The sequence below is a fragment of the Epinephelus moara genome, chromosome 20 (genome assembly GCF_006386435.1).
Source record: "Epinephelus moara isolate mb chromosome 20, YSFRI_EMoa_1.0, whole genome shotgun sequence".
NCBI lineage: Eukaryota > Metazoa > Chordata > Actinopteri > Perciformes > Serranidae > Epinephelus > Epinephelus moara.
The window spans coordinates 39,535,725-39,550,391 of record NC_065525.1 but is presented as its reverse complement, the minus strand read 5'-3'; the positions used below and the strand labels follow the sequence as shown (position 1 = coordinate 39,550,391).

General features: G+C 42.5%; 1 protein-coding gene across 1 annotated transcript in view; it reads right to left on the bottom strand.

The window, feature by feature from the left end:
• spg11 (SPG11 vesicle trafficking associated, spatacsin) overlaps window positions 1-14,667 on the bottom strand; it is a 46,368-nt gene that overhangs the window by 30,229 nt on the left and 1,472 nt on the right. Inside the window, exons 2-16 of the mRNA XM_050073790.1 lie at window positions 13,787-13,974; window positions 13,440-13,667; window positions 12,511-12,727; window positions 11,890-12,027; window positions 7,640-8,028; window positions 6,813-6,958; window positions 6,557-6,671; window positions 6,192-6,347; window positions 5,901-6,076; window positions 5,584-5,760; window positions 5,353-5,424; window positions 5,121-5,248; window positions 847-1,028; window positions 508-703; window positions 16-219 (exon numbers count right to left, since the gene is read on the bottom strand). Coding sequence (XP_049929747.1) covers window positions 16-219; window positions 508-703; window positions 847-1,028; window positions 5,121-5,248; window positions 5,353-5,424; window positions 5,584-5,760; window positions 5,901-6,076; window positions 6,192-6,347; window positions 6,557-6,671; window positions 6,813-6,958; window positions 7,640-8,028; window positions 11,890-12,027; window positions 12,511-12,727; window positions 13,440-13,667; window positions 13,787-13,974 — 2,712 coding nt within the window. The remainder of the gene's footprint in view (window positions 1-15; window positions 220-507; window positions 704-846; window positions 1,029-5,120; window positions 5,249-5,352; window positions 5,425-5,583; window positions 5,761-5,900; window positions 6,077-6,191; window positions 6,348-6,556; window positions 6,672-6,812; window positions 6,959-7,639; window positions 8,029-11,889; window positions 12,028-12,510; window positions 12,728-13,439; window positions 13,668-13,786; window positions 13,975-14,667) is intronic.

Here is a 14,667-nt window from a genome sequence, read left to right as displayed (position 1 = left end):
GACACGATGACGGACCTGTAGTGCTCCAGGTATGTATACAGCAAGTACTGCAAGCTGTGGTCCAGACAGAAGGTGATGAAGAGGCTGTGGAGGTCGAGGCCGAGGGGGGAGCGGTACTGAGGAATGGGTGGGGACAAAGCCATCACTCCTCCACCCTGAGCCAGCCTCCACAGCAGCTGCTCCAAGTCTGCCAGCTCCTCTGGGATAAACAGACCTCTCCTGGAGGAAACACACAGACATAAATCAAAGAACAAAGTGAGATACTGAGAAACTCAAAGGTGTTTTTCCACCTGTGAGGTTAAGCCTATATTTAAAGTTCTTAAAACAAGGAATCTGTTTGTTAGAGACTCTAAAGCAGCAAGAAGTGACTGTACACATGCATGTTTTTAAGGGTGTTAATATATACTTGAAGACTTGTTTCTGAGCTGTTACTTAGACAGACTAAGTCAGACAATCGCCACCTGTGGAATGATGAACAGTCACAGTGGTGAAAATGTGCTGCTGTACCTGGCCAGCAGGTCCAGGATGTTCTCCCTCATGTAGGTGCTGCAGACTGTGTTGTTATTGACCAGCTCTGGGGTTAACGCGGGCCACTCAGAGCTTCCAGAGGTCTCCTTGTGCTGGATCCAGGCGATAACCCGAAGCTGGTCGTGCAGGGAGGTCAGGTAACGCCACAACAATGCCGAGTCACAGGAAGTCAACTCTGATAAAGCAAAAACACACTTTATAATTTACAATTATAAAATCTTTCAAACAAGCTTTTAGGAACCACGGTGAGATCTCTGCTGTCTTTTTGTTTTGATGATCAGAGGGTTGTTGGAGTCCCTCTATGATGTAGTGTTCTACCTGTGTGTTGCAGTCTGGACAGGAGGACAGCGTTCTGGCAGCTCTGGTCCCAGTTCCTCACCCAGTCCAGTCTGAGGTTCCTCCAGAGCCCACCCTCCTCCTCCTCAGATCTCCTCTGTCCCGCAAGCTCCTCCAGAACCTTCTCACCTTCACCTGCCTCCTTACAGACCATCTGAGTGACTCTGTAGAGAAGGAGCAAAGAGAGACTGAGTACGAGGAGAACATAGAGACTTGACCTCGGTTCTACTTAAAACATCACAAAGGCAAGATGAGACAAATGAGAGTTATCTGGAAATAAAAAGAGGAAGCTGAAAGGGAAGAAAGGCGAGTTTATAAAAGACGAATACATTTGGAGGGGTTAAAAATGAGGCACAGGGAAGTTAGACGCGGAGAAAGAGCTGTTTTTTCAAGGAGGTACAAAGAAGATTGAGAGGAGGGAAGATGTGCAACACTGCAAAATATAATACACCATCTCAAACTGAGTTTCTGACAAGATTAAAAGGCGATAATGTTATGATGGTAACTGAGTTATGAGTATATGATGCAATGTGTTCATTAATGCGATCTTAACCACATCTTTTGATACTGTGCGGTCATGTTGGTCGACTTTTACTGCAGGAGAAAACCAGATCTGCAGTTTTATTTTATCCCAGAAGACACCAATAATTCTGAGAAACCAGCAAAGTTGGGCAGTAGATGGCCATCAACACGCCCCGAGTTTGAAAAGAAGCAGGCAATACTATAGACATGGATGCTAAGCAATGTACTGCTGTAGACGAGGGCAGCATCTAAATTAGTGCTGCACGATTTGGGAAAAATGTGCGATTGCGATTATGGTGGACAATATCGCGATTTGCGATTGCGATTGCGATTACAATATAATTACAATAAAATGTAATAAATAAATGGTATCATGAGTCTTTTTGCTTGATTCAGTGTTTCCCCTACATTATATTGGGGGGCACTGACCTGACAGTTGTTGTTATGGACAGACANCGTTACACGGCTCGGCTTTCTCTCACATGCACTCTTCCTACTTTTCCCTGTGCTGTCTCAAGTGTTGATATAGATTGGTCGTGTTGCCGCGGGACGTGGCGACTTTAACTTTTACACTTACATAGCACGTCTTTCTGTTCAACGTCCAACCATGCACCCTGTATTACATACATTCAGCTGCTGTGACAAGTCATCCATATATACATTAAAAAGAAAAGGGGACAAAATTCCACCCTGTCTCACCCCATTACTGATTCGGAAAGGTTCTGACACAGAGTTTCCCCATTTTATGTGGTTCGGAAAGGTTCTGACACAGAGTTTCCCCATTTTATGTGGAAAGTCTGATGAGCATACCAGTAGACAAGAATTCTTAAAATCCACGTGGGGACCCCTCTAACACGCAATTTATTAAACAATTTTTCATGATTGATGCGGTCGAAGGCCTTGGAGGCATCGATAAAACACATAAAAATAGTTGAGTTCTGTCTGTTGTATTTGTCTAAAATTTCTTTTAAGGCAAAAATGCACATGTCAGTGCCATGTTTCCGTTTAACACCAAACTGGTTGTCACCAGCCTATTGAGAAGGATTTTCTCCACAACTTTAGATAAGATACTGGCTAATGCAATAGGCCTGTAGTTCTCTATACTGTTTATTTTGCATGCTTTGTTTTTGATTACAGGCACTAACAAGACAGACATGATAGAGTCAGGCAGGATTCCATGGCTTAGTAAACCTGTCAGGCAGATAGTAAGTAAGATACAAAGTTTTTTGCTTGCATATTTTAAATGTTCAGCAGTTATCTTATCAGCTCCACATGATTTATTGTCATCTAATCGTAAAATAGCAGAGTGAACCTCTTCTGAATTGATAACTATGTTCACATCTGTATCAGCAGTACCCACTTCAAATTGATTACTACCAACACAGTTAAATAATTCAAAGTAATGTTGTCGCCACATCTGGGATATTTTATCAGGATCACTAATCCCTTCAATATTCGATGGAAGAGTCATATTACAATTATTCATACATCTGACTTCCTTCCAGAAATCATTAACATTGTTGTTTTGCAACTTCTTAGCCAGTGAGTCAGATCTCATAGACTTCTCGTATTTTTTAATAAATCGAAGAGCATATTTGAAATTTGCATGAGAACGTTTCTTCTCTTCAAATAGAGGCCCCTGTTTGCCTCTACCTGATTCTACCCAAGCTTTGAATGTTTTTCTGGCTGTCCCATGAAGCTCTGCCACATAATCATTCCAGCCTGGTTTGACATTATATACCTTTGTGTCTTTTATGATTCTATTGTGGAGTCACTTCTTACCTCCAGTAAACCATTGTATAAAATTCAGTCTAAGGTATTTCCCGTGTTGTGGGTTCTCACAGTTCACATTACAGCATCTTATTGCATCTTTGGGTAGCTCAATATTGCCCAGTAAGTTGTCTGTCATGATGGTATATTTATTCATGGCATTCTTAGTTAATTTACACCACTCCAGTTTTCCTGACACATACAGTTTGTTTAGAGCTAAGCTCATAGCTCGGCTAATCAGTCAAGTTGAACTTCTGAGCTTGTCTGAGTATACATGCAGAAAATCTAATTTCTGACCAAGTACGTCTGACTCCACCTCGATAGGCGGCACAGTGTTCTTTTTAATATCGTGCATATTGAACAAGTTCCGGTTCTTGTTCAGAAACTTTGTAAATAAATCTGCTTTTTCGCGTTTTCCTTCCATCCATAAACTTCAAAATGTTTAGCTCTGTTAGCTGTCGGAGCATGAATGTAGTTTCCTCGTCCGTCCAGAAGTGCGTTCCGGGAGTTACTGCACTGCTGCTACATCATCCCCTTCTTCTTCCAGCTGAAGGCCCACAAAAGAAAAAGTGGTGCATACGCAGAACACCGAGTGGATACATGCAGCAATAGTTTGATTTTCAATTGAATTATCTAGGTGTGTTAGTCGATCTATGGATAGTCCAATTTCAGTCGGACTAAGCTGTTTATAATTTAGAGTCACCAATTAACCTGCGTGTCTTTGGACTGTTGGAGTAAAGCTAAGCTAAGCTAAGCTACGCTAAGCAAAGCTAAGCTAAGCTAAGATAAGCTAAGCTAAGCTAAGCTAAGATAAGCTAAGATAAGATAAGATAAGATAAGCTAAGCTAAGATAAGATAAGATAAGATAAGATACACCTTTATTGATCCCACAATTGAGAAATTCCAGTGTTGCAGTCAAAGGTAAAGAGTCAGATTAAAGATTTCAAAATTTAAAAACTTAAAAAAGCCGGAGTACCTAGAGAAAACCCACGCTGACATCATGTAAACTCTGCACAGAAGGGCTTCCCCACCCTGGGTTTGAACCAGGAACCCTCTTGCTGTGAGGTGACAGTGCTAACCACTGCACCTACATAAAGAAAAAAAAATCAATATCAGTTTAGGTGTATGCTATATTAAGAATATTTTCACTGCTTTACCTTACCATCAGTCAGCCCTTTCTAAAGGGGGACTAAAGTTATTATCTACACTCTCCTCAAACCAAGACTCCATTGACATAAACAGTCACTTCACCTTGCTGAACACTGAAGCTGCTGGTCTACAGCTGCCTTGATTGGTTAGTTAGTTTGTGTGATTGTGGGACTTTGGTGAAGCCAAACTCACCCTTTAAAACACCAAAGTCACACAATAAGCCAAACTAACTAACTGAAAGAGGCAGCGGTGAACGAGTAACTCCCTTGTCCAGCAAATAAAATGACTGTTTTTTAAAAGGAGTCTGGTAACGTTGAAAAACAGCTTCAGTTCTCTGACAGAAAGGTTGCCTGATGGCATGGTGAAAAAAAATCTAAATATAGAGTACACTTAAACTGATATTGATTTTTTCAGGTGTCTATGTTTTGCTGCTGTCCCCGTCAACAGCAGTACATTGCTTCGCTCTCATGTCTGTACTCCAGCCTGCTTTTCCAAACTGAGGGTGTGCCAAACGCCATCCTCTGTGAGTAATACACTGACTGTGAATAGGTAACTCATGCAATCCAAGTTTTCATTGTTAGTGCAAAAGTCTGCCATTCCCATACTGGATTCAGATTGCCCTCACATGCACAAGGGATTCACAGCAAATGAGGCAGCAAGTGATCCAGAGTAATTCTGTCTTATTGATATCAGCCTCACTGCTGATTTAGTGCCACTTTAATTTACTGCTGATACTAACTAAACATTTCCTGCTGCTGCTTCACATTAGAAGTGTTTGTCAGATAGTTTCCTGTGCCGCCCCTGGAAAAGTGTACCTTTGTGATGAGGTGTGTGCAGGGCAGCGGGACGCAGGCAGTGATCCCAACCTCTCCATCTCCCTTATGAAGGCCACACTCTGCAACTCCTCCTCTGGGAAATTACTCTGCCCTGACAGCTCCTCCACCTGAGCAATCAAAATCAGAGGCCTCAAAGACTTGCAAAGAAGGCAGCAATGACACTGTCAGGTGGGAAGTACATTGTTGATGGTCTTGTTTACTGTAAACTCACCACAAACTCTCTGAGGTCCTTGTCGTCGGTGTAGAGGCAGATACTGTGGAGCTGCTTCTTCACACTGAAGCCCTGAAAACACAAGGACAGTTTAATATTTGACTACACAAATAAAAAGCTTCTGTCAATCTCACTTTCTCTGGATTTTAAAGAGTTAGCATGATTAGCATGTACATGTAGCCCACAAGAAAATGGGCAGTTTCACTGTTTCCTATAGCGAGGTGTTCTCACCATGTTGATGAGGAGCGTGTTGGCGGTCTGCAGGTCTCTGTCCTGCAGACAGGAGAACACCTGACGCAGACCCTCCATCCTCAGAGCTGATAGACGATGCTCTGGCTTGCCCCGCCTCCTCAGGACAGCCTGAGCTCTGGGGATCTGATTGGTCAGGATGGATTGACGGATCACTTCCTGTAGCACACATTTACACACACAGGGTTATGAGGCTTTAAAGGACACACTGATGCACATTTACATTTTTCTGGGTTCCTGGCCCTTAATAGGAGGAAAAAAATATTAAATTTTGTGACTCTGTGATCAGGAAACATCACCTCTGTGGGCAGCTGGTCCCACTCGTCTCTCTGAGCCTCCACCTGAGCAGAATCCGTAGAGGCTGTGCTGGAGGTTTCGCCCCCTACTGGCCAGGGGTACCTCTTCATGTAGCTTCTCAATTTGGTGACATACCGGTCCAGAACGTCAACGCAGCTCCGCACGCCTGCGTCCTCATCTGCAGACACAACAGAGAGGCTTCAACTCTCAGAAAATAAGAACATCTGAACTAAACATCTACAGCTCATGATGTGTGTTGCACAGGGCAGAGGAGCGTTTGTCTGTTGTCTTACGGTGTGTTTTGGACAGGACAGAGCGGATCTGTGTGTTGACAAAGCTCATGGTGATGTTGAGCAGCTGTTCGGAGAACTGTCGGCTCTGAGCTTCACTGTGTGAATCTCTGACAGCCGAACACAGCAGGTCCAACGCAGGACACAACTCCTGGACAGCTGGTAGCAATACAAATACAATACACACAGCTTTATACACAACAATATGTATGAAACTGCAAAGAGTGAAGCCACTATTTGAATAATTTGTACTTGATCGTGCAGCAAAAAATACAACACATGCATTTAAACTAAAAGATTACAAAATTGGAGTAAGTAATCATGATCCAAAAAACTCAAATTTTTATTTATGAGGTCAGTGCACATACTGTCTGTCAGGCTCCGTGTGGAGGCTGCTGGCTGATCGGCAGCAGGGGTCAGGATGTTTTCTTTACTCTTTAGGTAGAAATCCACAGTGTCCAGCTGACGGTTCTTCAGTCCAGCCTGCAAAAAAAAAACAGCTTTAAAAGACACAGTACAGAGACTGCTTCGATCCAAACAACATCTGTGGGTCATCCAGATGTCATGGTGATAACGTAAGTAAGAGATCTGTGGCATGCCAGTAGAGGTAAGTGTCGCTCCTACCTGCAGGGAGTGGATGGGAATGGAGCAGCGCCCCCAGCTGTTGAGGTGGCACACTGCGTCTACTGTTGCTGCGCTGCCAAACAACATCAACTTGCTGAGCAAGTCCTGCTGCGACACTGAGAACAAGACCTGGAACACACCAGACTCTGGAGACAGAGAGACAGAGAGAGAGTCAGTCTGACGTAAAGTTAACTTTTTTCCTTGTGTTTGTGTGTTGACAAAAAAATGAGTGTAGTCCCTGCTGGCTTCTAGTTTTCTTTCAAACAGAGATGACACATCTTGAGACAGAGGAGCACTCAAAAGGCAGATAATTGCAATCGAATACACTAAACTCTTGTCAGTGTGACAACTGAGCACAACTTTATTTCTGTGTATCAGAAGAAAAGTATGTTTTTTTTTATACAAACTAAATCAAATTATTGTATTTTTGTCCACCAGTCTTCACGGTTATGAAAACATTTTAGACCAAATTTCCTTGCTGGGATCTGACAATGCAGCAACAGGACAAGAAACGTACACAGTCAGACAGTTTAACAGGTTGTAAACAAATCAACAATTTTATCAAAATTAGTTAGGAGACAAAACAAGGTAGGAAAGAACCCAGTGTGTCCACTGTGAAGTGAAGATCTGTTTGGAACTTGTGTTCCTGCTTTGTTGGACTGTTGTAGAGATATCGTGGCACCTCAAGATCTAGATGAACTTGATATTTAAACTGTTACTACAACCAATGGGGATACTATATTCAAAATTATGAAAATAAAAAGTCAATTTTTCTTTCATGAATCTCCTCTCACTCTTTAACAATAAAAGTACTGTGTCTGACTTACTCTTCAGCAGCAGCCTGTGCTGTCTCTCTCCACAGAGCTGAACAGGAGCCGCCTCACCATCTGCCTGGTGGAAGCTCACCCTCCCAGACTGTATATCCCATAAGGCCACTGTGGTCTGTCTGTTGCCAGGCGAGACGAAGGTCAGCTGGGCGGAGAACTCGGACACAGTGAGCAGAGACGAAGTGGAAGACTCAGGGACAGAGAAGACAACAGTCGCCCCACCGCGAGGCACTCTGCTGTGGGCCAAGGGCGAAGCCTGGTGGGACTCCAGGTGTTGAAGGGAGGAGGACCAGGAGGTCCTGGCAGGCTGGGACGAGGAGGAGGAGGAGGGAGGAGCTGCAGGCTGCTGGGCTTTCTTGTACATGGAGGCCAGACGAGCTTCCCAGGAGCTAGAGAGAAGTTACGAGTTTAGGGATACAGTTCAAAAGGTTTAGAGGTGAAGAAATAAAATTAAGTGCAGAAAACTTCATGAACTAAAAGTCATTTTGACCATTTAACCATTTATTTGTGTTAGTGTGAAATAATTTAAATACTTTAGGGCTGGAAACTGATAATTGTCTTCATTAATTAATAATTTGCCAATTGTTTTCTTGATTTGTTCTATAAAATTGCTAAAATGGTGAAAAAAAGACCCTGATAAATTCTCAGACACCAAAGTGGCAACTTAAAAATGTTTGCTTTGACTGACCAACACTCTAAAACCTAAAAGATATTTACTACAAGGGTACTATTATATAAGACAAATCAAAAGCCATGAAGCTTATAATATGCACATGGAACCAGTGAACATATGGCATTGAAACCACTAATCAGTTATTAAAATACTTGGTGATTTTTTTTAAATTGGTCACTTTAAAGTTCTGTATGTAACTTTAAAAAAAACAACAGCAAAAAAACGTTATTAGTGACACATCTGCCTGAGGCATGTAGAGTAGCGAAGTTACAGCTAGCTAGCTAACCTTAGCTTAGTTTACTGTTAGCTTATTGGCTGCCACTTCATCGCTCTTGTGTAGTAGAAAGCACTTTGAACTGTTATTACATCATTTATTGTTGGCTAAATCAATGACACAAAATATAAGTTAGCATCATGGATCATATTAGCTGGGAAAGTAATTTATCAAGCTAGCCAACTGACATATCCACTGCTACTACTTTGCTAGCTGTAAGCAAGCTAAGGTAGCCAGCAAGCTGTAACTAAGCTACGCTGAATGTCAGTTGCTTTGTAATGTTAACTGATAAAGTAATGTTAATCATTTATAAAAACGCAACCCTGCTAATTCATCAGCCAGATTAGCCCTGGAGTCTGAATGAATTCACTGACATTAATCACTCAAGGCAGTATTTTGCTACTTGAGCTAACTAGAAATTCATCCATGTTAGCAAACAAGCTAACATTAGCTAGCTAAAACCATTACATCACTATATTTACATCAGTGTTTCCTCTAATATTAGGATTTCTTTTCAGCACTGGGGAGCACCGAAATTATATGTGGCACTGACTTTGATAATTGACTGTTTATCCAACCACAAAAAGCACATCTAGCTAACACAGCCCGCGGGCCCTCCACCTCACTCACCCCACGAGGACACTTCTTCAGGGTATTTCCTGGTTCAAAATGAGGCAGAGGTGGTATCATCCTAATTAAGTGCACACATTTGCATGTGTACCGTGGCTTCAACGGGCTCAAGGACACACTTCTTCACAAACAAAGTATTTCAGGAGTTCTAATTATTATAAGTTACATGTGTGTAAAGTGATTTTGGTGACACTACATAAAAGAGTGATTTTTTTTCCAATAAAAAGTTATGAGAAAGGACATTTTTCCAAGTTAGGTGTCCAGGAGGCCATTGGTGTGTGGGGTGATTTTGGGGACACTACACTGTTTATGTTCGTTTACGATCACTTCTATCGCCAAAGGTGTCGGTTCCTTGCTCATTTGAGCGAAATGGAGGAGGAGAAACGGCGCAGATGCTATTATACTTTTTATTTTACGTTATCTGTGTGTTTGGAAACGTATTTTGTATTGATTTAGTCTTGCGCTTGAAACTAGCTGTTGGAGCGGCTGCCAATAATGCATTAACATTAGCAGATTTAACGTTAACACTGGGGCAATCCCTTGCTATAATACTCTATTTGGCCCTTCTCTAACATTAGAGAGACCAGACCAGCTATCTGAAGGCATCTGACCACCAGCTTATGAGCATGACCCAGTCCGCCAAATGTGAACAGCTGACTAGAAGTTTACACTTGTAGCCTAGAGTTAGTTTAAGTTAAGTTGATTTACTTTATTAATCCCCCTGAGGGGAAATTCAGTGTTTTTACTCTTGCTTGTCAATTACACACAGGTCCGAAAGACACACACATGCACAAACAGGACCTATACATGCACAAAGTGGAGAGATGTCAGAGTGAGGGGGCTGCCCTTGGTCAGGCGCCCCGAGTTCGGTGCCTTGCTCAAGGGCACCTCAGCAGTGCCCAGGAGGTGAACTGGCACCTCTCCAGCTACCAGTCCACTCTCCATATTTTGGTCCGGACGGGGACTCGAACAGGCGACCCTCCAGTTCCCAACCCTAGTCCCTATGGACTGAGCTACTGCCGCATCTATCGGGGCTGCCATTGTTGTTTAGAGGGCTGTGTGACATCAGAGAGCGTGACTGGGAGTACATCGATCTGGTACGAGTTCACAGGTGGTAAGTTATGGGTTTGACTGCCGTTCCAGTGCACTTTCACGGGACGAAGGTTGTAAAAACACGGGTTACGGGTTGCCTGGAACGTGCCATAAGCTACGCAGCATGTTGGCTGCTTCATAGCATTAGCTGATCACGTAATTTGCATGTTTAGAATTCGTCCAGAGTCCTTTACATTAAAGTCAGTCTACAGGCTCTTATAGGCGACTGAGAACGTTATAGATGGGTCTCATTTTTTACGTTAGGTTACAACCCGTTATCCCATTGGCATTAAAAAACAATTAATACATGTAAAATGTACAGTACCTTTAATCCACTAATTATTGTATATCCCTCACTATCCTGAAGGATTAGGAGTCATAGGCTCTCTCCTAAACTTCAGTGGTAGAATTTACTAGTAAGAGCCAAACTGTCATTCTCTTAATTGTGGCAACTGTTTTAGTGCATTAATTCAAACAAAGCACAGAGACTTGAGAATAATGTTTGATAATTTTGTTGACACTTTTATTTTTGTATAATCAAGGTATATGCAGGAATCCTGAGGTTAATTTCAATACCTTTTTAAGACTTTTTTAAGACCTTCCAAAAAAACCTTAAGACCTCATCACCACTTCAAGCTGTCGTTAGCAGCAACGCATCTTTAACTTTTTTTTTATTTTTAAGATATTTTTTGGGGCTTTTTAGCCTTTAATGGATAGGACAGACAAGTGTGAAAGGGGGAGAGAGAGAGGGAGTGACATGCAGCAAAGGGCCACAGGCTGGAGTCGAACCTGGGCCGCTGCGGCAACAGCCTTGTATATGGGGCGCCTGCTCTACCGCTAAGCCACCAGCGCCCCATCTTTAACTTACTAAACAGTTGTAGTTTGCAATTAAATCTATGGAGCTCAAACATACAACAGAACTCGGATAAGATGAGAAGGAATAAAGCTTGAAAGAATAAATTAAACCAAAGGCAGGTTTATTAAAATATACCTTAGGTCATAACAAGTGGCACAGCTCTACAGCTCAACATCAGCTATTCAAGGCCAACTTGCTGAAAACAACAATAACTTGGTGAAATTACAATATTACACCAGTATTTGCAATAGGCTTCCCGGTTGTTACCTTCGACCGTCTTGATCCAATCTTTAAACTCCGGCATCTCCAGCCAGGAGTCAGCAAACTTGCATTTCCCCATTTTTATTGCCTTTTGCTCCTCTGTTTGGCGCCTGGACGTGCGCCGTCGCATGATGTCGCACAGGTACGCGCACGGCCCCGAGTGGCAGTCCAAATGTGCCTACCTACACATCGTTGTTTGTAATAGTCGCGAGGAGGAAAATAAATTATACATTCATGGATACTTTTTGTCAAAGCTTGAATGCCAAGAAAATTTAATACTTCATAAAATCGTGATTAAGACTTTTTAAGGGCCTTAATTTTCCGACATTTGATTTATCAACTTTTAATACTTTTTAAGACCCCGCAGACACTCTGATAATTGTAATCAGCAGACATTGATCAAATAGTGGCAGTTATCTCTGGAGTCTCTAAAATTAAAGTGTCAGTGGAGATCAGTAGTTTACCGGTCAGTACTGAAGGTCGATCCGAGGGCAGCAAGGCTGCAGTTGGAGCTCGACAGGCTGTCCTGGTCTCCTGGGTGCTGGGGGCGGGTGGAGGGGCAGGAGGGGGGAGCTGCACACAGCAGGTGGTCTGGATACAAACTGGAAGACAGGAGTTTGTTTTGTTTCATCTGTGAACAGAGCCTCTCTCAGACGCCGTGCCTGATTAACTTGCAGATGAATCGAGCTGTTCTCATGTGTAAATCAGTTTAATGTTCCTCCAGCTGAATCAGGAACATTCCCATCAGAACATTTAGAGACAAATTAGGCAGAAAAGACATACAGGCAGTGAGCCATGTCTCTGCGGGATCACAATCTCCAATCAGGATCTGAACTGTTCAGTAGGCAAATCGTTCCCGTGTGCAGAGTTATCTGTTGAACTTGCTTTCACTCTGTACTCACAATTACTACTTGTATCCTCATTTTGAAAGGCATTTATGTTGTATTGTTTCAGTTGAGGCGTTGATTAACACGAGATGACACTTTTGATAAAAACAGGAACTGAAAATGAAAAAAAAAACAGAAGACAAAATAACAAGCTGCCCAAAACCGAGGAGCTTCCTACTTATTTTCCTGCATCTGTACCTGAAGTAGTGGTTGAGGTCGATGGCGACGGCGGTGTGAGACTGAGTGATGGCTACAGCTGTACTGAGATCAGCTGACACCTGGAGGAGGCAGAAGGAGGAAGAGGAGGAGAAGGAGGAAGAAGTAGAGATGAGGTCGTCCTCTGCCTGGACAGAAGCCCGGTAAGCAGGGAGGTCGATGCTGGCCAGCAGACTGCCGTCAGTGATGTTATATACAGCTGGAGGTCACAGTTAAAGAAGAGACTGATGGGATCAAAGAGTTTAGTAAGAGAGACTTGATTAAGGGTTAGTTTAGATTTAACCTACCATGAAGGTTCATGAAGGACCACGAATTGAGGCTAAACAAACATAGGAATGCTGGGATCAGTCCTAAGGCTGTTAAACGGTTGAGAATTTTTTTTAATTTTTTTTATATCAAATCAAATCAGTGTGTCCATGTAGAGGGCCACCAATTTGTTGTTGTTGTTTTTTTTTTTAGATAGTTTAAGGGACCCCTCAGGGTTCCACTCTGGGACCCATTTTTTTCTCTATTTTCATAAATGATTTGGACATTCAAGCAAAAATACATTTCTATGCTGATGATACTGTCATTTATATACATGTATCCACTTTAGTACAGTCAGTGCAAGAGCTTCAGATCACATTTCAGTCAATACAAACTGCTTTGCTGAGTTTAAAATTGCTTTTAAATGCTCAGAAAACGATGTCTACTCTATGCTCTTCTTCCGAGCTAGCTTACAGTTTCGTCATGATTGTAGCATTGGCATGTCTGATGGGAAAGTCACTGAAATGGTACCTTTGTACAAGTACTTGGGTAAAAAGTACTGGGGAAAACTGTATTCTCCTACTATGCACCTTGGGTATGGAATAATCTGCAAAACGATTTAAATTTAGAAACATGGCTGCAAAGTCTTGGTCAGGTGAGGATACATATGATTCCAGTGGAGCCGAGGATGAAGAGGGTATCTCTGCAGACACAGTGGTGGACAGCATTGTGTCTGTTGCTGTCAGTCAGCTGGATGTTGCAGCAGGACAACGTCTGTGGCTGCTCCTCTGTCTGCTGCCACTGCAGCTGCAGCAGCCAATCAGAGTTCAGCAGCACGTAGCAGCAGCCAGCAGTAAATGACAACACACGCACTGACTGCAGCTCACACACACCTGAAAATAAAAACGTCATCAGTAATATTATATTCATACATTAGTAGTATATATGGCCATGATTTAGGGTCTTCAGTCTTCAGTCAGTTTGATGATGGCAGGCTGGTTGTGGTACTCACTCTGATCCTGCTCTTTGACAGTCTCTAACAAGCCACCTGCAGGACACTCAGAGACACAGTTCAGAGAAATGGAGGCTGATCGCTCTGCTTCAACCTCCAGCAGCTTCAGGTCACACTGAGATCCAACAGCCAGCAGTCTGAAGCTGCTGACACCACGACTGTGGACGGTGACGTCCTCCCAGGAAAAGCTAGAAGGAGGAAAACATTTGACAAGTATGATTTGTTTCTTTGACTTTAAGTTGGAGGCAAACTATTGTCATTTTATGCTGTAAAATTCAGATTTCCCTTCACTGACCTGTTGACACAGTTGGTACAATATCTATAGAGCTGTTCTTCATAGCATCATACTGTCATTAATGACCCCTGTCTTCATTTTTTACTGTTTACATTATTTGAATATGTTTTGAGTGACATCATCTGTATACATTTTGATCTCATAGTTGTCCAATTATGGAACGTGACTGTGCTTCCTCTATTAGGGGCTGTCTTCAGAATGAGTCCCAAAAAGCAGCACATGTGCCACTTGTAGTGTACTATATGTTGCTGAGCCCTGTGGCTCCACAATAACAGTCTAACTTTGATTTTTTGTCCTAACTTTGTGGTTTATTCATAAGTTTCTTACATTTCAGATTGTGAGAGGTGGGTGTAGCACCCTTTTGGGGTCACTGCTGTGATCTCTTTTCCATGAGTTCGTTATTTTGTGGTTGTGTCACTGCTTTGGTGGACTTAATATCTTTTTATTTTCTAATATAACTTTATTGCAGTGAATCTACAGACTGAAAGAAAGACCGATGTCAATGTCAACCCACGTCAGAGGTAGTAAGCCATACAGTGGTGAATCAAGAGGAGGATGTGATGAATGACCAGGGGTGGAATATACC